This window comes from Salvelinus namaycush, chromosome 3 (assembly GCF_016432855.1).
Source record: "Salvelinus namaycush isolate Seneca chromosome 3, SaNama_1.0, whole genome shotgun sequence".
NCBI classification, from domain to species: Eukaryota; Metazoa; Chordata; class Actinopteri; order Salmoniformes; family Salmonidae; genus Salvelinus; species Salvelinus namaycush.
This window is the reverse complement of record NC_052309.1, coordinates 45,108,451-45,134,690: the sequence shown is the minus strand read 5'-3', so window position 1 is coordinate 45,134,690 and position 26,240 is coordinate 45,108,451. Positions and strand designations below refer to the sequence as shown.

At 42.2% G+C, this 26,240-nt stretch overlaps 1 protein-coding gene across 2 annotated transcripts; it reads left to right on the top strand.

The window, feature by feature from the left end:
- Nucleotides 1-26,240, top strand: LOC120031752 (probable E3 ubiquitin-protein ligase DTX2). 2 transcript variants are annotated; one of them, XM_038977550.1, is made up of 9 exons: nucleotides 1-1,048; nucleotides 2,801-3,386; nucleotides 10,701-10,759; nucleotides 12,246-12,398; nucleotides 13,882-13,949; nucleotides 14,608-14,766; nucleotides 21,777-21,938; nucleotides 22,019-22,108; nucleotides 24,355-26,240. In XM_038977550.1, the coding sequence occupies exons 1-9, from the start codon at nucleotides 736-738 to the stop codon at nucleotides 24,619-24,621; spliced, it is 1,857 nt and encodes a 618-aa protein (XP_038833478.1). In that variant the 5' UTR covers nucleotides 1-735; the 3' UTR covers nucleotides 24,622-26,240. The 2 variants fall into 2 exon arrangements, with proteins under 2 accessions (XP_038833478.1, XP_038833486.1); XM_038977558.1 differs by lacking the exon at nucleotides 12,246-12,398 and having other exon boundaries at nucleotides 2-1,048.

Below are 26,240 nucleotides of genomic sequence, written 5' to 3'. Positions count from 1 at the left end.
AAGGTCGGGTAACAAATTAGTGGCTGAATAAGTATCATGCAAATAATTTGTGGCAGCTGAAAATGTTTATTGAAACGACAAAAACAAGCGTCAGTAGTTCACTTAGGATGACGCCCAAGTTAGGCTAATTACAGTAATGGGAGTAAAATACAGTACCCTTAATCGGGGGCGTGGTCATGTAAAGCTATGCCTCGCCGTGTGTATCTATTATTGTGTTGAATGGTGAAGGCCCTGCTATTTCTGTGGTTCAGACAGATTGGTGGCTAGCCAGTTTGGGTTGGTATGCAATGTATGATTAGCATAGATACATACATTTCCGAATCGAAGGATTAATTGCTTCGCCAAAATGTTTTTTATACGTTTGCTTGAACGTTTACCGCCTGACCTGGAATCAGTCTTATTGTAAAAATGAGGCATTTTAAGAATCCAAGCTAGCTGTCTAGCTAGCTTTCCATCTTGTAAAGTCAATATGCTTTGCTATAGTAACGTTAGCCAATTTGCTAGCTAACCGTTAGCGGACTAATCGTGTAAACGTTAGTTATTTTGGTTTGCTAGCTAACGTTACATTTTATTGATGGGATAACGTTAGCTGGCAAGGTGTCCTGTAGTTTGTCCATCTGACTTCCTAAACCTAGCTAACGTTAGTTTACCAGCCTCCGCTTTATTCCTTTAACTATCGTTTCGTTTACTGGATTTGACGTAACATTAGCTGGCACTGGCTAGTAGCTGCAAGATATGGCCACTGCCTCTAGCTCCTGTGTGGGGAGAAATGTGTCTAGAAATGGACCCTCTGTCTCGACCCCGACCTCGGGAGCACCTGGACAATCACAGCCTATGGTCGTTGTATGGGAATGGCAGGATGATCTTGGCGTCTGGCGGCCGTACAGCGGCCAGGTGAGCGGCTACATAGAACAATGTTTCTCTTCTTCGCGGGGACACAGAGGTGGGGGTCCTGGCTCCACCAGTATCTGGCTCGGACAATCAGATCCCAGTTTGTCGCCTTATCTTATAGACATACCAAGCTTGAAGCAGTTCCGCCAAGATACAGGTAAGGAAATTAAGCCACTGCACTACTATGTATGCTTTACGTTACAACTCAACTGAAGCCTTCTGGCTTTAGTTTATGCCCTAGCTAGCGCAGCGCTAGATAGCTAGCTGTTGTTGTGATCATGTGTTAGCTACCATAAACCAAACATAATCGCATTGCTTAGCTTGATAACAGCTATAGCGAAGAGTCAGCTGCTTGTCTATTTCCCAGTGTTGGCAACGTTTTCTTAGGCTAACTAGTTAGCTGGCTAACTGTAACTGCAATGTCACAGATATTATATTAGCCAGGGATATACACTACATGACCAAAACTATGTGGACACTTAAGTTACTCATCGAACATCTAATTCCAAAATCAAGTGCATTAATATGCATTTGGTCCCCCTTTGCTGCTGTAACAGCCTCCACTCCTCAAATCAAATGTTATTGGTCACATGGTTAGCAGATGTTATTGTGAGTGTAGTGAAATGCTTGTGCTTCTGGGAAGGCTTTCCACTAGATGTTGGCTCATTGCGGGGACTTGCTTCCTATCAGCCACGTGCATTAGTGAGGTCGGGCACTGATGTCAGAGTATCAATTCATCCCAAGGGTGTTTGATGGGGTTGAGGTCAGGGCTTCCACACTGATCTCAACAAACCATTTCTGTATGGACCTTGCTTTGTGCACAGAGGTATTGTCATGCTGAAACAGGAAAGGGCCTTCCCCAAACTCTTGCCACAAAGTTGGAAGCACAGAATCATCTACAATGTCATTGTATGTTGTAGCATTAAGATTTCCCTTCACTGGAACTAAGGGGCCTAGCCCGACACAATAAAAACAGCCCCAGGCCATTATTCCTCCTCCACCAAACTCTATGGTTGGCACAATGCATGGGGGCAGGTAGCATTGTCCTGTTATCTGCCAAACCCAGATTTGTCTGTTGGACTGCCTGATGGTGAAGTGTGATTCCTCACTCCATCACTCAACACTTGGCATTGCTCATGGTGATCTTAGGCTTGTGTTAGGCCATGGAAACCCATTTCATGAAGCTCCTGACGAACAGTTATTTTGCTGACGTTGTTTCCAGGGGCAGTTTGGAACTCTGTACTGAGTGTTGCAACCAAGGACAGATTATTTTTACGGGCTTCAGCACTCAGCGGTCCTGTTCTGTGAGTCTGTTTGGCCTACCACTTTGCAGCTGAGCCATTGTTGCTCCTAGACGTTTCCACTTCTTAATCAAAGCATTTACAGTTGACCGGGGCAGCTCTAGTAGGGCAGAAATTTGACGAACTAACTTGTTGGAAAGGTGGCGTCCTATGACGGTGCCACGTTGGGAGTCACTGAGCTCCAATGTTTGACTATGGAGATTGCATGACTGTGTGCTCAAGTTTATACCTGTCAGCAACGGGTGTGGCTAAAATAGCAGAGTCCACTAATTTGAAGGGGTGTCCACATACATATTCTATATAAAATGGACAATCCATTTTAATGCAGACTAGATCAAAACATTAATCATTGAAAATGACAAATTACCCAATGGCTCATGATCATTTTCTTGTTAAAAAGTGGGGGTGCAGATGCTCCGCTTGCTCCGGTGCTCAGGTGTTAATGGATGTTCAGTGTACTTAGTTGACATCATGAACCACACTACTACTAGACTAAGACTATAATTAATAAATAGTTTGGCATTCACTGATGTTTTCATAGTTTTCTGTGCAAAGCACTTTTGCCTCATGAGTACATTATTAATTCAGTTTTGTTCTTTTCTCTCTAGGGAAAACGCGGTCTGTACGCCGTCAATTGTTTGCCCAGTCCTCAGGCTTGGGTAGCGGAGTATATTGGGAGTGGGTGAATGACGAAGGAGGATGGACTCCATACGAGACTCGCACTTCTATCCTACTAGAACACAGCTACCAGGCACGGCAGGCCACGGCGGACATTGTCTCACACGGCTATAACTACATAGTGGACCTCACGGCGCTGGCCCAGGTCAACAAGGCCACGGGCTACCGGCGGCAGGTACGACGGCAGGGTAACCTCCCCTACCCACTGGCATCTGGTGCATCCGTCATCCACTCGGGCCCGGCCTGCTCCTGCCAGCAGTGTCTGAGCCACAGCAGCACTGGCCCCATGTCCAGCCGCTCGCGCCACTCCTTCTCGTCGGGGCAGCTGAGCCGGCCTAGCCTCCAGGTCCCTAGCAGGGCGACTGGAGCTCACCCCACCTCAGTGTACTCACCCTACCCCAGGAGGCCTCTTTCTGTGGGGGGAATGGCGTGGGGAGGCCCCTGGCCACTGGCACCCTCCGCTAGTCAACTCCCTGGAGCTCAACTGGCCTTCTCCACCAGTGCCAATGGCTTAAGGTGGGTCCTCAGGTCCATCTTATGGCCTTTTCAACCGGCTTTGTTGGCATTGTTTGAAAAGTAATAGTCGACTCATTTAGGAGCTTATCCATTTAGACTAATAATCTTTGAGTTGAGTAAGGCATAGCCTACTGATAGAGGGTCTGATTGACATTTACGCAGAGTTTACACAGGCAGCCCAATTCTGATCTTTTCCCCAATTATTGGCAAATTATCAGATCTGATTGCTCAAAAGACCAATTAGTGGCAAAAGATCAGAATTGGATTGTCTGTGTAAACGCAGTCTCAGACCAAATTGTTGTTTTGAACCAATTTATTTCTATGATCTATAATTTCATCTTGAGCTGAGTGACATATTGTTATGTTGTGGGGTTAAATTGCAGTATTTTATAGAGTGCTGAATCTGAAAGATTCACAAACACTGTGCGAAAACACCAGGATAAGCTGTTTTGTTGACCTCCACTAAAGAGGAAGTGGTGTTACGCAGGATAGGAAACAAGATTTGTGACCCAAAGCTCTGCTTGGTCAATACGCCCGCTGATGGTTAAAGGGTTACAATACATCAACTGTTGCGTGTCACACACACTTCCTCCAATTGTTGTATCACCATGTGGTCCCTGGTTGTAGTAGGCCTAGGCTATGTCACACCATGTGACGAACAAAGCACGCGGACGAAAGCGGATGACATACTAGTATGTCATCCTTGTGATGGTTATATAGCATTTTTGTTTTCAGTAATACCTTAGTGGCACTATTTCTGAATGTTTTGAAGCAGACTTGATGCCACACAGCGCCTTCCAAATATTCTTAAAATAACTTGAGTGAAAAGTGGCAGCATTAAGCAATGTTGAACATAAACATTCACAATACTCCAGATCCTTATCAACTTGGAGAGAAAGCACACAAAGTACAGTGATTTCAGAAAGTATACAGACCCCTTTTTTCACAATTTATGTAACAGCCTTATTCTAAAAAGATTATTATTATTTTTTTTTTTTTACATTTTTGCCCCAAAAAACTAAACATACCTTATTTACATAAGTATTCAGACCCTTTGCTATGAGACCTGACATTGAACTCATCCTGTTTCCATTGATTATCCTTGAGATGTTTCTACAATTTGATTGGAGTCCACCTAGGGCTGGGTGATATGGCAAATCAATTATCACGATATCTATATATTTTTTCATTCATAACGATAATTATCATGATATTAATCAAATAATGTTTAAAAGGTGCATATCTGCTTCAGACTCAATAATACCTAATGCCTTAACAAACTACTAGGCAGGTAGCCTAGTGGTTAGAGCGTTGGCCCAGTAACCAAAAGGTTGCTAGATCGAATCCCCAAGATGACACTGTAAAAATCTGTCGTTCTACTGCTGAACAAGGCGGTTAAACCACTGTTCCCCAAAGCTGACTTGCCTAGTTAAATAAAGGTTCCATAAAATAAAAATGATGTGAGCTACATATAAAATTATACTTTAAGGAAAATTGTTCCATGTTTGTGGCCAGGGAGCATGTACCTGGGGTCAATTAAATTGATAAGCCTCTTGAAACCTTCCTTTTTTTTTTTTTTTTTTTTAACTCAAACTTCCTTTATGTTCCAAAGAGTGATTTTGCTTCAGATGTTGAAAAAGGTTTGTCGTATTACCAGACTTCGTAGCCATCTGTCTACGGCACAATTTGCACCGAACATTGCTCTGCTCTTTGTCTGACTTCAAAAAGCCAAACCACTTCCAAATTACTGAAACAGTTTAACCCTTTTTATCAATCATTTCTTCGTTGGAAGCTGCTCCTTCTCCATGGCGATCACTGTTTTTGCCTACATCACTCATTTTTTTGTGGTTAATAGTGGCTAATCCATCACTTGAGGTGCTAAGTGTTTTTTTGTGGGTGTATACCTCTCCACGTGCATATTGTCACTTCTCCGCACGTTCCTGCTGCGTCAGAGGTGAAGTGGACTGCTGTACCTAATTATTCTATATCGACCTTATCGAAAATGAATCTCAATGTTTTTATATCGTTATTGAGGGAAGTAATTACCTCTAATTATTGATTTATCGCCCAGCCCTAAGTCCACCTGTGGTAAATTCAATTGATTGGACATGATTTGGAACTGCACACACCTGTCTGTATAAGGTCCCACAGTTGACAGTGCATGTCAGAGCAAAAACCAAGCCATGAGGTCAAAGGAATTGTTTGTTGAGCTCCGAGACAGGATTGTGTCGAGGCACAGATCTGGGGAAGGGTACCAAAAAATGTATGCAGCATTGAAGGTCCCCAAGAACTTAGTGGCCTCCATTCTTAAATGGAAGAAGTTTCAGAACCACCAATACGCTTCCTAGAGTTAGCCGCTCGGACAAACTGAGCAATCGGGAAAGAAGGGCCTTGGTCAGAAAGGTCACAAGAACCCAATGCTCTCTCTGACAGAGCTCCAGAGATCCTCTGTGGAGATGGGCTAACCTTCTAGAAACACAACCATCTCTGCAGCACTACACCAATCAGGCTTGAGAGCATTTGCAGAGAAGAATGGGAGAAATTCCCCAAATATAGGTGTGCCAAGCTTGTAGCGTCATACCCAAGAAGACTCGAGGCTGAAATCTCTGCCAAAGGTGCTTCTACAAAGTACTGAGTAAAAAGGGTCTGAATACTTGTGTAAATATGATATCAGTTTTTATTTTTGTTACATTTCTAAACTTGTTTTTGGTTTGTCATTATGGGGTATTGTGTGTGTATATTGATGAGGGGGGTGAAAAACGATTTAATCCATTTTAAAATAAGGCCGTAACGTAACAGAATGTGGAAAAGGTTCAATGGGTCACAATACTTTCCAAAGGCACTGTATCTGACGCACTGGATTAGGGCTGGGAATTGCCAATACGATAGTATCGCAATACATAGGCTTGTATTGCAATTCTCAGGGTTCTATATGTATTGCTATTTGATGCCCCAAATATTGCTCACTATATATCTGCTGCAGAGGGATGAGAGAACGAGTTTTGATCAGTCAGGAAAATAAAAGTGCTGAAAACATGTTAGCTCACTATTTAAAGAAGATGCTGAACAAAAGTTATAAAATGAAAAATCCTGCCGTTTTGGAGCAGGTACAGACGGCTACCGGTAGCTAACGCTACCTACAGTATTAAATATATATATATTACAGTTGAAGTCGGAAGTTTACATACACCTTAGCCAAATACATTTAAACTCAGTTTTTCACAATTCCTGACATTTAATCCTAGTAAAAATGTCTTAGGTCAGTTAGCATCACCACTTTATTTTAAGAATGTGAAATGTCAGAATAATAGAGTGATTTATTTCAGCTTTTATTTCTTTCATCACATTCCCAGTGGGTCAGAACTTGACATACACTCAATTCGTTTTTGGTAATATAGCCTTTAAATTGTTTAACAAGCTTCCCACAATAAGTTGGGTGAATTTTGTCCCATTCCTCCTGACAGAGCTGGTGTAACTGAATCAGGTTTGTAGGCCCCATTGCACACTTTTTCAGTTCTGCCCAAACATTTTCTATAGGACTGAGATCAGGGCTTTGTGATGGCCACTCCAATACCTTGACTTTGTTGTCCTTAAGCCATTTTGCCAAAACTTTGGAAGTATGCTTGTGGTCATTGTCCATTTGGAAGACCCATTTATGACCAAGCTTTAACTTCCTGACTGATGTCTTGATGTTGCTTCAATATATCCACATAATTCTCCTCCCTCATGATGCCATCTATTTTGTGAAGTGCACCAGGCCCTCCTGCAGCAAAGCACCCCCACAACATGATGCTGCCACCCCCGTTCTTCACTGTTGGGATGGTGTTCTTCGGCTTGCAAGCATCCCCCTTTTTCCTCCAAACATAACGATGGTCATTATGGCCAAACAGTTCTATTTTTGTTTCATCAGACCAGAGGACATTTCTACAAAAAGTACGATCTTTGTCCCCATGTGCAGTTGCAAACCGTAGTCTGGCGGTTTTGGAGCATTGGCTTCTTCCTTGCTGAGCGGACTTTCAGGTTATGTCGATATAGGACTCGTTTTACTGTGGATATAGATACTTTTGTACCCGTTTCCTCCTGCATCTTCACAAGGTCGTTTGCTGTTTTTCTGGGATTGATTTGCACTTTTCGCACAAAAGTACGTTCATCTCTAGGAGACAGAACACGTCTCCTTCCTCAGCGGTATGACGGCTGCGTGGTCCCATGGTGTTTATACTTGCGTACTATTGTTTGTACAGATGAACGTGGTACCTTCAGGCGTTTGGAAGTTGCTCCCAAGGATGAACCAGACTTGTGGAGGTCTACAATGTTTTTTCTGAGGTCTTGGCGGACTTTTTTGGAATTTCCCATGATGTCAAGCAAAGAAGCACTGAGTTTGAAGGTAGGCCTTGAAATACATCCACAGGTACACCTCCAATTGACTCAAATGATGTCAATTAGCCTATCAGAAGCTTCTAAAGCCATGACATAATTTTCTGGAATTTTCCAAGATGTTTAAAGTCACAGTCAACTTAGTGTATGTAAACTTCTGACATACTGGAATTGTGATAGTGAAATAATCTGTCTGTACACAATTGTTGGAAAAATGACTTGTCATGCACAAAGTAGATGTCCTAACCGACTTGCCAAAACTATAGTTTGTTATCAAGAAATGTGTGGAGTTGTTGAAAAACGAGTTTTAATGACACCAACCTAAGTGTATGTAGTCTTCCGACTTCAATTGTATATACAGTACCACACAAGTTTATTTTTACTATTGTCTACTTACTTTGTAGAATAAGAGAGCAGAAATCAAAACTATGAAATAAACCATTTGGAAACATGTAGGATGCAAAAAAGTGTTAAACAAATCAATATATTTTAGAATCTTTAAAAGAGCCACCCTTTGCCTTGATGACAGCTTTGCACACTCTTGGCATTCTCCCAACAGTCTTGAAGGAGTTCCCATATATTTTGTGCTCCTTGAGTGGCGCAGCGGTCTAAGGCACTGCCTTGCAGTGCTAGAGGCATCACCACACCCTGGTTCGATCCCGGGCTGTATCACAACCGGCCGTGATCGAGAGTCCCATAGGGCTGCGCACAATTGGCCAAGTGTCGTCTGGGTTAGAGGAGGGTTTGGCTGGGGTATTCCGTCATTATAAAATAAGAATTTCTTCATAACTAACTTGCCTAGTTAAATACATTTTAAAAATTAAAATATGTTGCGCATTTGTTTGCTGCTTTTCCTTCACTCCGCGGTCCAACTCATCCCAAACCTTCTCAATTGGCTTGAGATCGGGTGGTTGTGGAGTCCAGGTCATCTGATGCGGCACTCCATCACTTTCCTTGGTTAAATAGCCCTTACACAGCCTGGAGGTGTGTTGGGTCATTTTCATGTTGAAAAACAAATAATAATCCCACTTAGCACAAATCAGATGGGATGGCGTATCGCTGTAGAATGCTGTGGGAGCCATGCTGGTTAAGTGTGCCTTGAATTCTAAATAAATCACTAACAGTGTCACCAGCAAAGCACCATTACAACACCACCTCTGTGCTTCACAGTGGGAACCACACATGCAGAGATCATCCGTTTACATACTCTGCGTCTCACAAAGACACGGTGTTGGACCCAATAATCTCATTTAGACTCGTCAGACCAAGGACAGATTTAGCCTGGTCTGATGGCTTGTGTTTCTTGGCCCAAGCAAGTCTCTTCTTATAATTGGTGTCCTTTAGTAGTGGTTTCTTTGCAGCAATCAACCATGAAGGCCTGATTCACACAGTCTCCTCTGAACAGTTGATGTTGATATGTCTGTTACTTGAACTCTGAAGCATTTATTTGGGTTGCAATTTCTGAGGCTGGTAACTCTAATGAACGTATCCTCTGCAGCAGAGGTAACTCAAGGTCTTCCTTTCCCGTGGCGGTCCTCATGAGAGCCAGTTTCATCATAGAGCTTGATGGTTTTTGCGACTGCACTTGCAGAAACTTTCAAAGTTCTTGACATTTTCCGGATTGACTGACCTTCATGTCTTCAAGTAATGATGGACTGTCATTTCTCTTTGCTTATGTGAGCTGTTCTTGCCATAATATGGACTTGGTATTTTACCAAATAGGGCTATCTTCTGTATACCACCCCTACCATGTCACAACACAACTGTTTGGCTCAAACACTTTAAGAATTACATTTTTTATTTAGTTTTTATTTTTTTTATTTAACTAGGCAAGTCAGTTAAGAACAAATTCTTATTTACAGTGACGGCCTAGGAACAGTGGGTTAACTGCCTTGTTCAGCGGCAGAACGACAGATGTTTACCTTGTCAGCTCGGGGATTCGATCTAGCAACCTTTCGGTTACTGGCCCAACGCTCTAACCACTATGCTAAATAAATTCCACAAATTAACTTTTAACAAGGCACATCGGTTAATTGAAATGCATTCCAGGTGAGTACCTCACGAAGCTGGTTGAGAGAATGCCTAGAGTGTGCAAAGCTGTTATCAAGGCAAATGGTGGCTACTTTGAAGAATCTAAAATATACACTTTTTTGGTTACTACATGATTCCATATGTGTTATTTCATAGTTTTGATGTCTACACTATTATTCTACAATGTAGAAAAAGAAAGAAAAATCCTAGAATGAGTGTGTCCAAATATTTGACTGGTACTCTATACATATACACACTGTAGGTATCGCTACACTAGATATGCGTAACTGCGGTAGGCCCTCTGCATGTGTTCTGGAATACTTTCAGCAGGACTTCTCTGCTTTTGCTCTGCTCTCTCTTGGGCACCACTGAACACAGGCCTCAGTGGAACAACATGACAGTTTTGGAAACCAGGAGGAAATACTGCACAGTGCACCACAGTCCCCCTGGCCTTTGTCTGACGTGGAGCAGGAAAGCCAGATTTTTGGGGGTCCATTGTTCTCCTCCTCATGGGGGCAGGTTCAATTCTGAACACAGGCAGGCATGTTTTAGCAAGGCCACGCTAGCTTTCCATCCATCATTAATCAGAGGAAGGCCATTTATCTTCTGTGGATTTCCTAGCTTTTTAGTTTAGAATCTCCAAAGTTGAGAAATTCAAATCGTAACCTTTTAGTATTATTATTGATATACTTGTTAACCTGCAGTGACAGGCCACAGAACTATTCAATATAGATGATATCGTGGATGGATTCTGCAGTGTCAAGAGTAAAAAAAAAAAAAAAAAAAAGAAACCACCACATCAGTTTTTCACTTGATTGCTTATGCAATGTTGTGTACGGATTCGTATGTGTGCCTTTTGGCCTCCACCATGCTGCGTTAATGTCTGTTTTCCTGTTTCCTCTGCCACAGTATCCCCACCATCCCTGTGCAACTGAATGGATCCACCAGTGTGAGCTCAGCCCTGGCAGGTAAAGAGGTCCCAAGTAATTCATCCAATTTTCACGTCCCCCATGGTGGTACTACCTGTATTCTTAGTCCCCATCCATGTGAATTCTAGCGGTTTCGGTGAAGCATTGTTTTTCTTGTTGACGATGGCAGAACTGTCTGCTCCATGAGTTTACGTCTCAGTTTGAAAGTAAGTGGGTGAAAAAGTTGCGTTTTCACACTCCATAAGTTCTAAAATCGATGTTCGTTGACGTACTTTGTTTCAGCCAAATGTGTAGCCTATGGCAAGCTAATGTCTTAACAAAGATGGCTGATACACCAGAAACAGGCTACACATTTGACAGCACTGTTCAGCAATTGTGTGCTTTAGTAAGCTTATCTGATAGACCTGACAGATTTTAGAGGCACAGCTTTTGTTGACCAGTCATTAAAGCAGTGATACAGAGAACTCCTTTGTGAGTTCATGGTAATGGCCTGTCACTGTCTATGGTGTGAAAACCATTGTGTCTCTCTAGACAACTAGCCTAGAACCTCAGTTTATCGCTGTGCACAATCTCCACAGACCAGGCCCGGTTGTGCTCCAACCAGGCTTGGTTCTTGTCAGTTGCCCAGCCCATGATGTCGTTTATTTTCCAGGGTAGTCTCAGAGGTTTGTGGTCTTAATGAAAAGGGATAGTTAAAGCAAAAGTTAACTTTTTTCTTTCTTGTTAGAATATTTTCGTTACACTTAGGGTGTTGTCGTTTTATCCAAACCGTTTATTTTATTTGTTATATGGTTATTTCGCAATGTCCAAAATGTCCTAGCTAGCAGTTTATCTTTTTACGCCCAAAAAATCTCATTCCCGTTGAGCCAGCAGAGAGGCCTCCAGAGACAGACTGAGCATATATATGCATGTGTGACCAACAGCAATTCCGCTTCCTTTGCATGTGAACGCTTTTGGTCCAGTTGGGCTTTAGCTAAAATGTTTTGAAGAGAGCCAATGTAGAGATCATTTTTGAAGATTTTCTTGTCACATTTGTAAATATTTGTTTGTGTGCTGGTATTCCTCTTTTTAAAACGTACCCTTAATGAAATAACAGATTTTTTCCCACTTAGTTGGTTCAGGGATTCGAATCGGCAACCATTCAGTTACTGGTCCAACGCTCTTAACCACCTGGCTAAATGCTGTCCAGAATCGAGGCAAAACCTTACAATATGGCTTTAAAAAGGAAATCGGTGCATTTATCACATCAGCCCACATTTATTACATCTGAATGTTAGTCAAACACATTTTCTTTACTGTACAAACATTGAATCCAAATTACTTCTTATTCCTGAATCCGATGTTCTCTATTTAGACCAAGCAGAATTGGTCTGGAAGCTTCCCAAACTTCCCAATACACGCCCTCTTTTCCCACCAGTCAGTCACTGCTTTATCCACCATGTCGCATCCCTTTGGTCCCGATCCCCTTCCGACCCCCACCCCCTCTGCATGTCTCCACCGGTCCTCCCCTGGCCACCCACTCCAGGCATGGCCTCCATTTTGATGTCAGCAGTGGGACTCGGCGTGCGCTTCATGAGTGCCCCCTCCTCCGCTCCTCCTCCCCCCAGCAGCAGCAGCAGGCCCGCGGGCTCCAAAAGTCGCAGCTCGGTTAGGAGGGAAAAGAGGCAGCACAGGACAGGTAGCTACGCCACCCACCCCCCCCTCCCACCCCCCCATTATGGGCCTGCATCCAGCTCAGTGCCTTGTCACATCCAATGCTTTCCATTGTGTTGTCATCTTGAGTCATCCCTAACAAGTTGTAATACATGTTCAAATATTTTTTATTCCTTGTGTTTTTGTGGTCGGAAACTAATATGCCTGCCTAGTGAAACATTGGAGATATCCGAGCTAGGACTTCCTATTCTCACTCAGTTTTAGGATCTCAATAGTCACTACACAAGACTTACAATCAATGGGAGTGATGGGGGCAACTGAAATCAACTCATTGATTTGGTTTGACTTGACTTAAAGGTGATTTGGCCCAAAATATATGCATGGTTGCCCGTATCACTCCCATTGATTTTTCACTAGTGGTGGCTAAAGTTAGCTCAAGTTAGTAGTGGCTTTTTAAATAAACATGAACCATGGATTACATTTCCCCTGGCTGATATACTACTATCAGTGTAAGGAACCATTTATCATTAAGTTGTGTGTGTATTTTATATTATATATATGCCTTTCAGGTTACATTTGGAAATGTATCTCAGGCAGTGTGTTTTGATTGATTTCTGCAGGCGTGTATAGCTTCCTTTTATTTCTCTTACATGTGCTCGCTCTTTTATCGCATTCCATCGCCCACTTGTCTCTGTACGAATCATTTGCCCTTCCGTGACTCTCTCATTCATATCCACAAATCAGTGTTGTGATGTTGCTTGGCTGTCGACACCGTATTCATTAGCTAACAAACATTGGTGTGTTTCCTTCAGAACTAATCGTGTTATATGAAGATGGCAGAGCGGACTGACATTCACAAATTTAACTGAGGAAGCATCCCAAATGGCACCATGTTCCCTATATAGTGCAGTACTTTTGACCAGGGCCCACAAGTCTCTGGTCAAAAGTAGTGCACTATGTAGGGAATAGGGTGGCATTTGTGATGCAGACCTGACTGACGAAGGAAGAGCAAGAGGGTGCTTTTGGCACATTAGTAGATTAGTGTCAATCTCTTACCCTCTTCTCTCATTCAGTCATAACTGTCAAACATTAATACTGTGTGCCTCAAACTCGTTACATTTTTGAGCAGTGCTCTTGCATGGTACAGATTTACCAACGAAGCCCGCCTAAAGTCTGAGCTGCAGCGAAGTGTGTAGGCTACTTCTGCAGAATGAGTTGGGAATTTTTGCTTTAGGCTTTCAGAAGGCAGAAATATAAAATACAGCGAAAGTGAAGTGTCAGTTAAAATGTTTTCGGATTAACTATAGGCTGTAAAATCTCGGCTATTATTTCTGTGAACATAATTTGTTTGCAAACTGCAAAACAACTAGGCAACCACTGTAGTTTCAACCACTGAAAGCCATGGATTAAAAAAACAAATGTCTATACAATTTCTGTCATGATAACACCTCCTGTGTATGTGGTTGGCTTCTCCCCAACTCTGTTCATTGTGTCCACTGTCCTCTCAGTCCCGGCCCAGAAACCAGAGGATGTCATTCACCGCTACATGGAGGAAGTGGCCTCTGCTCAAGACGAGGTACGCATGTCAATGTCAATCTCCCTCCTCCTCCTTCGCATCTTATTATTTTTTTGTATAGGGTGAAGTTGCCCCTAGATGCTGATCTTGGGTCAGTTTAGCATTTTCCCCACTAATGGTTAAGGTTAGGATTGGGGGAAGGGAATCTTATCCTAGATCTGTACCTAGGGGGAAATTCTCCCTGGGGCCGTCTTTTTACGCAGCACTCACTGAAGTAGTGCTCTTGCAGGATAATGTTTTTCTTCGTTCTGGTACACTGGAACTCATTGTAAACATGAAATTAATTACACCTGCTTTTGTTTGCATGTAGTCTCTCAGACTTAAACAATTTTTGTAAAAATTATACATTCATGTGAAGGTGATGTGATTTTTGTATACAAAGCCACTCATTTTATTTGTATTGAAGAAATACATGTGTTATTTTGCAAAGAATTTGCAGTATGCAGGTTGAAAGCAATATGATTTCTCTAAAATGAACACAGGCTTGGCCTATTTCTAAAGCAGTATGAGCAAACCAACTGCTGTTTTGTATACAATACCCATCTGTATCCCCAAGTTATCCCAACCTCAATTTCTAGACTTGCAATATAATATCATAGAGATCCTGTAATACTTGTTCTCGTGTCATTTTATTAGAACATTCTCCCTGTGGTTTCAGGACTGCATCATCTGTATGGACCGGCTGTCTTGTCCGTCGGATTATAACGTGGCGTCTGAGGGAGCCCAGTCCATCCAGCCTGGCGCCGTGGGCAAGTTCAAGTGTGGACACACACTGCACATGCTCTGCATGCTGGCCATGTACAACAATGGTACCAAGGTAGGTGCCACAGAGATCCTAAATGTAATTCAGCCCACATATTGTCCTTCATAGAGGCATTAACATATTATAAGCCTTTATAAGGCATTATAATGGCTTGTACATGCTTATAACAAGTAATGAAGCGTTGTACCTGCAGGCTAAAAGTGAAGTGTTACCCACAACATGTCATATTACAGTGCCTTCAGAAAGTATTCACACCCTTTGACTTTTTCCACATTTTGTTGTTACAGCCTGAATTGAAAATTGATTAAATTTCGATTTTTTTTGTTGTTGGTCACTGGCCTACGCACAAATACCCCATAATATCATAGCTGAATTCTATTTTTTGAAATGTTGAAATTAAATAAAAATGAAAAGCTAATACGTCTTGAGAAGGGCTGTGGCGGTCATGAAATTCTGTCGGCCGGTGATTGTCAAGCAAATAACTGCCGGTCTCACGGTAATTGACTGTTAATTAAACACATGTAGCATCTCCTGGCTTCCGCGCATAGCCTACAAGCCACTGATGTAGACCTTTGCAACATCTACACTGCTCAAAAAAATAAAGGGAACACTTAAACAACACAATGTAACTCCAAGTCAATCACACTTCTGTGAAATCAAACTGTCCACTTAGGAAGCAACACTGATTGACAATACATTTCACATGCTGTTGTGCAAATGGAATAGACAAAAGGTGGAAATTATAGGCAATTAGCAAGACACCCCCAATAAAGGAGTGATTCTGCAGGTGGTGACCACAGACCACTTCTCAGTTCCTATGCTTCCTGGCTGATGTTTTGGTCACTTTTGAATGCTGGCGGTGCTTTCACTCTAGTGGTAGCATGAGACGGAGTCTACAACCCACACAAGTGGCTCAGGTAGTGCAGCTCATCCAGGATGGCACATCAATGCGAGCTGTGGCAAGAAGGTTTGCTGTGTCTGTCAGCGTAGTGTCCAGAGCATGGAGGCGCTACCAGGAGACAGGCCAGTACATCAGGAGACGTGGAGGAGGCCGTAGGAGGGCAACAACCCAGCAGCAGGACCGCTACCTCCGCCTTTGTGCAAGGAGGGGCACTGCCAGAGCCCTGCAAAATGACCTCCAGCAGGCCACAAATGTGCATGTGTCAGCATATGGTCTCACAAGGGCTCTGAGGATCTCATCTCGGTACCTAATGGCAGTCAGGCTACCTCTGGCGAGCACATGGAGGGCTGTGCGGCCCCACAAAGAAATGCCACCCCACACCATGACTGACCCACCGCCAAACTGGTCATGCTGGAGGATGTTGCAGGCAGCAGAACGTTCTCCACGGCGTCTCCAGACTCTGTCACGTCTGTCACATGTGCTCATGTGCTCAGTGTGAACCTGCTTTCATCTGTGAAGAGCACAGGGCGCCAGTGGCGAATTTGCCAATCTTGGTGTTCTCTGGCAAATGCCAAACGTCCTGCACGGTGTTGGGCTGTAAGCACAACCCCCACCTGTGGACGTCGGGCCCTCATACCACCCTCATGGAGTCTGTTTCTGACCGTTTGAGCAGACACATGCACATTTGTGGCCTGCCGGAGGTCATTTTGCAGGGCTCTGGCAGTGCCCCTCCTTGCACAAAGGCGGAGGTAGCGGTCCTGCTGCTGGGTTGTTGCCCTCCTACGGCCTCCTCCACGTCTCCTGATGTACTGGCCTGTCTCCTGGTAGCGCCTCCATGCTCTGGACACTACGCTGACAGACACAGCAAACCTTCTTGCCACAGCTCGCATTGATGTGCCATCCTGGATGAGCTGCACTACCTGAGCCACTTGTGTGGGTTGTAGACTCCGTCTCATGCTACCACTAGAGTGAAAGCACCGCCAGCATTCAAAAGTGACCAAAACATCAGCCAGGAAGCATAGGAACTGAGAAGTGGTCTGTGGACACCACCTGCAGAATCACTCCTTTATTGGGGGTGTCTTGCTAATTACCTATAATTTCCACCTTTTGTCTATTCCATTTGCACAACAGCATGTGAAATTTATTGTCAATCATTGTTGCTTCCTAAGTGGACAGTTTGATTTCACAGAAGTGTGATTGACTTGGAGTTACATTGTGTTTTTTAAGTGTTCCCTTTATTTTTTTGAGCAGTGTACATAAATTGTTTTATTTTTATAAATCCATGTAATATAGCCTACACCATCACAGTAAATCCGTTATGTATTTTAGACAGGTCTAAAGAAACATGATATGAAGATGTAGTCTATTTCAAAAGTATAGAATAGCATACTCTGAGTTGTCCATATGTTAGGCCCTGATCAGGCTATGCCATATGGCTGTGGGTTACACTAGTTAATTTAGCCTACAAGATTTGCTTAGAATTCCGTGCCATTATTGTATGGTTTGAAGAATACAATTGAACATAGCTGAATAAAATAGAAAGGATATTTTCTCCAAAGATTTGAGTGTGCACATGTGGCTATTCTGTGTTGATCGGTTAACAACGAAACGGGTATATTTATGTAGTGATACAAATGTTGGCCTATATGTTTTGATTTTGGATACATTCTAAGGCTCCATGATGCGACTCCAATGATTTGAAAAAAGTTGCATGAAAGACATGAGCTCTGCTTTGTTTTTTGCGCAGGCTGTACATTATCAGTCTCTCATTCACAATTTGACAAGCACAATGCCTCAAATTTCCCGGCTGCCCCCATGCCTTTTGCGGCCGTTGTGCCCTTGGGCTGAATATAATAATTCCCTTCTCCCCGCTGCGTGCCGAAGCACCTCACTCACATGGCTCTCCGTCACATGATCGGGTCTTTCGCACAGGTAGCCCGAAGACCGACACATTGGGGACGCAACTGGTCGTGTCCTTATCCAATGCCAAAGTGCATATTGAAGATATTGGAAGAACTGTCCACATTTACTTTTCGTCAGCCAACGAGATGAGTAGAGCTAACAAACAGCAAAAGCACTAGCCTAAAATTGACTCTACACCTGTTGTAAAGCATATTAATGTGCTTCATTTTAAGAAGTTAATTGGCCACTTTGTAGTTGTGATACAAACCTTATCAAAACATATAGGCCTTCAGTTGCCGAAGAGGAAGAAAACCGCTCAGAGATTTCACCATGAGGCCAATGGTGACTTTACAACAGTTAGAGTTGAATGGCTGTGATAGGAGAAAACTGAGGATGGATCAACAACATTGTAGTTACTCCACAATACTAACCTAAATGACAGAGTGAGAAGGAAGCCTGTACAGAATAAATATATATATATTTGAAAAAATCCTGTTTGCAACAAGGCAGTAAAGTAAAGCAAAAAAATTGGCAAAGCAATTAACTTTTTGTCCTGAATACAAAGTTTTATGTTTGGGGCAAATCCAATGCAACACATTGAGTACCACTCCATATACAGTAACAGTCAAAAGTTTGGACACCTACTCATTCAAGGGTTTTTCTTTATTTGAACTATTTTCTACATTGTAGAGAAGACATCTCAACTATGAAATAACACATATGGAATCATGTAGTAACCAAAAAAGTGTGTTTTAGGTTCTTCAAAAGTAGCCAACCTTTGTCTTGATGACAGCTTTACACACTCTTGGCATTCTCTCAACCAGCTTCACCTGGAATGCTTTTCCAACAGTCATGAAGGACTTCTCACATATGCTAAGCACTTGTTGGCTGCTTTTCCTTCACACTGCGGTCCAACTCATCCCACATCATCTCAATTGGGTTGAGGTTGGGTGATTTGTAGAGGCCAGGTCAACTGATGCAGCACTCCATCTTTCTCCTTCTTGGTCAAATAGCCTGTAGCGGTATTTATTAGAGAGGGGTAAAGATAAAGATTTTGTTCGGGCGCCAGGCAGGTATTAACCATGCCGAAAAGAGTAGAATAGAGAGAGTACCACTACCAGACCCACACACATCAGCAGAAGAGACCTAGAGTGTAGCCTGTTTACCAGATAGCCAGTGGAGAGAAAAGAGAATACACACCCTATAAAACCCACAGCACAGCACAGCGGTAACCCCACCAAGAATACCTCATATTATAATAATAATAATAATAATAATATAATGGCAGAGCAATTGAACAGAAACTTCATAAAAACAATTTACAAGAAAGAACCCAGTCATCAACAGAGGATTTGCAGTAATATGTATTGTCTTACAGTGGAGGAGTGCAGAGGGTATGAATGTGGGGGGTGTTCATAGACAAAACAAAGGCCTTAAATGTCCACAATCTTCTCGGCCACATGTCATTAGTACACACCACCTCAATACAGTTCAACTAACAATACACAACTTGCAAGCTACCTCCCTTTTAACTAAAATGTCAACCCATATACTTCTGGCAGGGCAATAATAGTCCAGCACTAAAGAACATCAACGGGAAGTGCATCTGAAAAATAGAAAGTCTGCTGCAGTGTAAAGCACTGGAACGGTAGAGGGAAGAAAGAGAGAGAGCAAGAGATCTTAGCTGTGGTCTTCAGGCTTGCAGTTGTCCTGTCTGACCGTCCGATGGTTTGTTGGTTTGTATGTCAAAGCTTCGCAACAATGTTGCTACGAATCCGTGCGGTGCCAAACGATAACAACCACGACCTAGAGCGGTCACACCGATGATTGAGTTAAATACTTTATAAACTACACACGCTGAAAACAAACAAAACTTCTGCAGCATAGCACACATAATCAAACTGTCGCGCCACCCAAGAGCTCCTCCCCAAAGAGCTGAACGAGCTGTCTTTATTTCCTCCTTCCTTACTGCTGATGCGCTCTTAAAGTGGCAGCGCACGGTGAAGGATTTCACCACAAGCCCTTACATAGCCTGGAAGTGTGTTTTGGGTCATTGTCCTGTTGAAAAACAAATAATTTTTATATTTTAATTAGGCAAGTCAGTTAAGAACAAATTGTTATTTACAATGACGGCCTACCGGGGAACAGTGGGTTAACTGCCTTGTTCAGGGGTAGAACGACAGATTTTTACTTTGTCAGCTCGGGGATTCTATCCATCAACCTTTTGGTTACTGGCCCCATGCTCTAACCACTAGGCTACCTGCCACCCCGGTAGTCCCACTAAGTGCAAACCAGATGGGATGTCTGCAGAATGCTGTGCATCAGACAGTGTCACCAGCAATGCACCATCACACCACCACCTCCATGCTTCATGGTGGGAACGACAAATGCAAAGATCATCCGTTCACCTACTCTGCGTCTCTCAAAGGCACTGCGGTTGGAACCGTTTTCTTTGCAGCAATAGACCATAAAGGCCTGATTCACGCAGTCTCCTCTGAACAGTTGATGTTGAGCTGTTTGTTGCTTTGAACTTTGAACTCTGAAGCATTTATTTGGGCTGCAATTTCTGAGGCTGGTAACTCTCTAATGAACGTATCCTCTGCAGCAGAGGGCTTATGAGCTGTTCTTGCCATAACCCTATTTGATAACAGACCAAGTACATATTATCTTCTGTATACCACCCCTGCCTTGTCACAACACTACTGATTGGCTCAAATGCATTAAGAAGGAAAGAAATTCCACAAATGAACTTTTAACAAGGCACACCTGTTAATTGAAATGCATTCCAGGTGACTACGTCATTTTCTCAGCTAGTTGAGAGAATGCCAAGAGTGTGCAAAGCTGTCAAGGCAAAGGGTGGCTACTTTGTAGAATCTCAAATATAAAATATATTGTGATTTGTTTAACACTTTTTTTTTATGTCTTCACAATTATTCTACAATGTAGAAAATAGTAAAATTGTAGAAAAACCCAGGAATGAGTAGGTATGTCAACTTTTGACTGGTACTGTATGTAAATTAGATATTTCTGTATTTCATTTTCACTTTATGGGTTATTGTGTGAGAAATGTAATCCATTTTGAATTCAGGCTGTAGCATAAGTCAAGGTGCTTTCAAAAAGTATTCATACACTGTATTTGGACCCCTTGACTTTTACCATGTTTTGTTACAGCCTTACTCTTTATTCTAACCCCCTTTTTCTATCTTTTCTCATCACTGCAAGTCCTCAACGGGCTCCGTAGTCATGTTTTTTTCCTATTCTTTAACCTCTTAATTAACTAGGCAAGTCAGTTAAGACCAAATTCTTATTTTTAATGACAACCTAGGAACAGTTCTGCCTTGTTCAGGGGTAGAACGACAGATTTGTACCTTGTCAGCTCGGGGATTTGAACTTGCAACCTTTTGGTTACTAGCCCAACGCTCTAACCACTAGGCTACCCTGCCACCCCTAACCATGCTCCCTAAAACCCGCACCAATGTGTCGAAGGAAACACTTTCCAACTGGTGTCAACCTGCAGGCACCCGGCACGCCACAAGGAGTCACTAGGGCACGATGAGCCCCGGCCAAACCCTCCCCTAACCTGGACGATGCTGGGCCAATTGTGTGCTGTCCTATGGGACTCCCCGGGAATGAACCCGGGTCTGTAGTAACGCCTCTACCACTGCGATGCAATGCCTTAGACCACAGCGCCACCCGGGAGGCACATTACAGCCTTATTCTTATTTTTTAATTCTCATCAATCTACAAACACTATGCCATAATGACAAAGCGGAAAAAATAGGTTTTTCAAAATGTTTGCAAGTTTATGAAAAAAAAAAAAGATACCTTATTTACATAAGTATTCGGACACTTTGCTTTGAGATTCAAAATTGAGCTCCGGTGCATCCTGTTTCCGTTGACCATTCTTGAGATGTTTATACAACTTCATCGGAGTCCACCTGTGGTAAATTCAATTGATTGGACATGATTTTGAAAGGCACACACCTGTCTATATAAGGTCCCACAGCAACCTTTTATATAGAAAAGTGTGATACAATTTCTAAAAACCTGTTTTCGCTTTGTCGTTGTGGGGTATTGTGTGTAGATTGAGGAAAAATATTTTTATCAATTTTAGAATAAGGCTGGAACAAAATGTGGAAAAAGTCAAGGGGTCTGAATACTTTCCGAATGCACTGTGCATGTGCCTTTTGGTATTTTGTAATGAAAGTTTGCCTTCGTTGCGTGTCTTCTAAGGTGGTTGACTGTCTGTTCTCTGTTCCAGGATGGCAGCCTCCAGTGCCCCTCATGCAAGACAATCTACGGGGAGAAGACTGGGACCCAGCCCAAGGGGAAGATGGAGATCTATAGTATCTCCCAGTCCCTCCCTGGCCACCCCGACTGTGGAACTATCCAGATAATTTACAGCATCACCCAAGGGATACAGGTACACACACAAGACCCACACAAGACATACACACACACACGAGACTCACTCACTCACTCACTTCCTCAAACTCTCTCCAGGGTCCAGAGCACCCTAATCCCGGGCAGTCGTACACCTCTAGAGGCTTCCCTCGCTTCTGCTTCCTCCCAGACAACAAAAAGGGCAGAAAGGTAAGCAGCTAACACTGCATCTATCTTACAACGAACCAACACACTGCAAACAGTTGACAACACCCTGGACGTGCTCATAAGGGCACGCAACAAAAAATTAGCAGTTCTAATTGGACAAGACCACGTAGTTCCTCCCTGTTTTAGTCAGTTTTTTTCCAGTTTGCGCCTTAATGAACACAACCTTTGACTCTGTTCTGCTCATGTAACGTAGCTCCGCTCTGTGTGTATGTGGTCCTTTTGTAGCTCCGTTGGTAGAAGACGTGGACTTCAGGCTGTTTTCATTGTAATGAGTTTCATCTGCTTCCAAAAGAAAATAAAAAACATTTGTAGAGCACCTATGTTCTGCCAATCATTGCATCTCTCTACAACATAGACACAATACAAAGGACGGTGATCCGTCAAGGAGCTAGCCATCATTCACAAATACAACACACTAGCTAGCTAATAACCACATGTTGAATTCGAAATGTTATTATCATCTTAAAAAGTAATACTTACAATACCATCCCTTTATGAGTAAACACTAAATGTACACCATTATTTATGAACAAATCCGTGTGTATCGTGCTTATTACATGTAACATTTCTGAAGATGAAAAAGCGTGCCTACCTCTGCATCCAAATTATTTGAGCATACAGGGCAAACCGTAAGTACGCACTCCCCTATTTCCCAGGATTCAGGCAAGCATAATAACTCAACATACTATATGAATATACGAACCTGGTGAAATTCACAAAATATTTGAACAACTGTTACTCACACATTCCTCGTATGTGCTAAAACCAGTCTAGGAAGTCTGACTGAGCAGTTTCAAGGGGGAAAAGAAAAAATATTTAATTTTCACGTGTACCATTCAAAATAGTGAAACCTCTCACTTGAATATCTTGTTCCAATTCCTCATTACTACTTTAATTTGATTTGCCATTCATTGCGACCAACTCTGCTGCTCTGTTGGCTATATTTAATAAATGCTTATTTACTGTAGTGTGAGGTAATTGTTTTATTGATAATTCATCCAAATGTTCTTGCCAAAGAAATCCATTTCTATATCTGATTTCCTGTCACTGTCGATATGAAATCAAATGGGCATACCTCTACCATAACCTAAAGACAATGCAAACCACCTTAAAAGGGACATTCAATATTTTATAACTTAATGTTAGAAGGTTCCTCACCCTGAAACTAGTCTATGGGCCAGGAGAAACTTTAAAGGGGGTTTACTTTTAAAGGGGGCTGAACTGACAGATTTTGCCTCAGTTTTCCTCATTTAAGAACACAAGATTTGGGTCTTGGAGGCATGGTTGTGTGTGTGTGTGTGTGTGTGTGTGTGTTCACACGTGGGAAGCGTTTGTACGTTAACTATGGCAAAACAGTACCACAGTCACTTACTCGTCTAAATAACTTCAAAACATTCTGACCTGGTCTACTAGGGGGAGTAAAATGGTTAGAGTGAGGTGTGAAAGTCACTGTAAATTAGCTCATACTCTTATAGTTCTATGTTCACTATGTATTTTGTATATAATATACAGTATTTACATTATGTTTAAATTCCTCTCTGTATTGTCTCTATATTACATTTCTATATGTCTTGCTAGCAGCACCATTTTTACCAAGTCAGATTCTAGGTATGTGTAAATTTACTTGACGAATAAAGATGATTCTGAAGTACAGTACATAGCACTTTTGCCAGCCAGTGTGCGACCATGGCAGTTAGGTCGCTGTTGGATATCTATGGGGATAGTTGGGGATTATCCAATTACACAATGTACATGGGACAATATTTTCTAGTTTTCTCATTAAATGTCAAAAAGTGTACTTTCAAGGTATGTTTATTTTTTAAATGATCCAGAAATTAATACAAATGTTGTTATTAATCTAAACACGACTCATATTTCAGAGCACACGGTAAGGTTTCAAATGACACCAAGACTGTCTTTGTAGCATCTACAGACTCATCGTTGTAGTGTCTTTAAAGAAGGCCTGGGTAAGGCCAAAATGTCACATTTATTAATTTCAATCAGTTATTTCTCAATAATATTTTTGGGTAGACTTCAAAGGTATGCCAAACATCCTTACCCCAAAGGACATTTCAATGCATTTAATTTCAGGAATATCATATCTTTGGGCCAATCTCGTATGGAGTTGCCCACTACAAACTTCCAGTAACTTTGGCCACCGCTAGCTAAAAGTCCATGACAGTGATGGGGGCATGTCATCTCTAATTTCACATCTAATTTCATGTCAGGTGCTGGAGCTGCTGAAGGTGGCGTGGACACGGCGCCTCATTTTTACAGTGGGAACGTCCAGCACCACGAGCGAGCCCGATACGGTGGTGTGGAACGAGATCCATCACAAGACGGAGATGATGTCCAACGTGTCGGGCCATGGCTACCCGGACCCCAACTACCTGGACAACGTGCTGTCCGAGCTGGCCTCCCAGGGGGTGACCGACGACTGCCTCCTCAGACAGGAGGGCCCCAGCCAGGGGGGAGCGTCAAACTCTAGACTGTGAAAACTGACCCTGAATCAGTTACTGAAATCTGGTTATGGCTAGGGAGCATCCGACTGTGAAACTGACCGTGAATCACTTTCCTCGTAATGTCGCAACTTCAACATAGAGAACATAAGGGATAAACCAAGTATTCACATTCCCACCTGGATGTGTTTTTATTAAGTATTCAATGCAAAGCGTATGTCTGAGTGCAGTGTGCTGAATACTACACATACTGATAATGTGGGGTTTGACTTTACTTGACTTTACTTTTGATTTTATTAGCTGCAGTAGTGCTCCATCAGCTCTTGGTTTAGTCACCTAGGCTGTCTCAAACGGCACCCTGTTTACATCCCTATATTTGTAGTGCTATATATATATATATATATATATATATATATATAGCACTACAAAAGTCCTTTTGTCAAAGATAAGGGCCCTCCATATATATATATATATATATATCGGGGCGCCCTTATCTTTGACAAAAGGACTGTTTTTTTTGGAACAGCCGGATGTGTCGCACCCCTTTTGACATGCTCCATGGAAAGTGCCAGCTCTCGCAGGGAATATAGAACATCAGTAGCACTTTTAGTTTTGACAGTGCATTTAATTAACACGTATGGTAATTACCAGGTTATCTGTGGTTGATAGTCCACTTTTTTTTTTATATATATATAAATTATGCAAATACTTTTTTTCCTTTTTTTTCTGTTGAGCAATGTACTTACTCACCAACTACACAGGCATATAACAAAAACAAAATGGTAGCAAAGTGAGTACTTGTTTGTGTTAAAATGGAAGAAAAACTTTTATTGGTAAATTTTTCATTTTCGGGTGTAATTTAAAGCACTGTAAAGGAACAGATTTGCCTGTAAATGCCAGTTAATATAGAAGCATAACCCGGAAGAGAAACTTCTCACTTTGCCTTTGTTTCAGTTGTATTTTTTTCTTTCTTAATGCATTATAATTGAAAGGTGGAATCCTTAGTTGCTACATCCATGTTTTACTTAAATTAATATTATGTACCCATTGATTCTTGAATAATATAACTTATAAATGCCTCATGAGCTTAGTTCAATTGTCATACCCCATCAGAACCCAAAATAGAAGCTTGTTACTCCAATGTTTAAACAATGTACATTTAAACAAACTCTGTATAGCCTCAACATGGTTAAAACTATACATTTGTATATAATGGATGGTCAGTCCTTGCATCTATGAATTTGAGAGTGGTTATGTTTCTCCAGGCCCATCCCTCAGCTTTTTACCAATGCACAGACGGGGTGATCGCTTTGTTTCAATTAAGGATTTTATCTTTAACCATTTAAAATGGGAAAACAAGCAGATTTGTCATGCAGTCACTCGTAATGCAAACAAAGCTAGGCCCATGTTCATAAAGCATCTCAAAGTAGCAGTGCTGATTTAGGATCAGGTCCTCCCTGCCTATGTAATCTTATTCATTATGAACAAAAACACAAAACTGATCTTGGATCAGTACTAGTGTCCTACTCTGAGACGCTTTATGAATACGGGCCCTGATGCTTTGCTACACCCACTTACAGTGCATTCTAGGCTGTCATTGAAAATAAGAATTTGTTCTTAACTGACTTGCCTAGTTAAATAAAGGTAAAATAAAA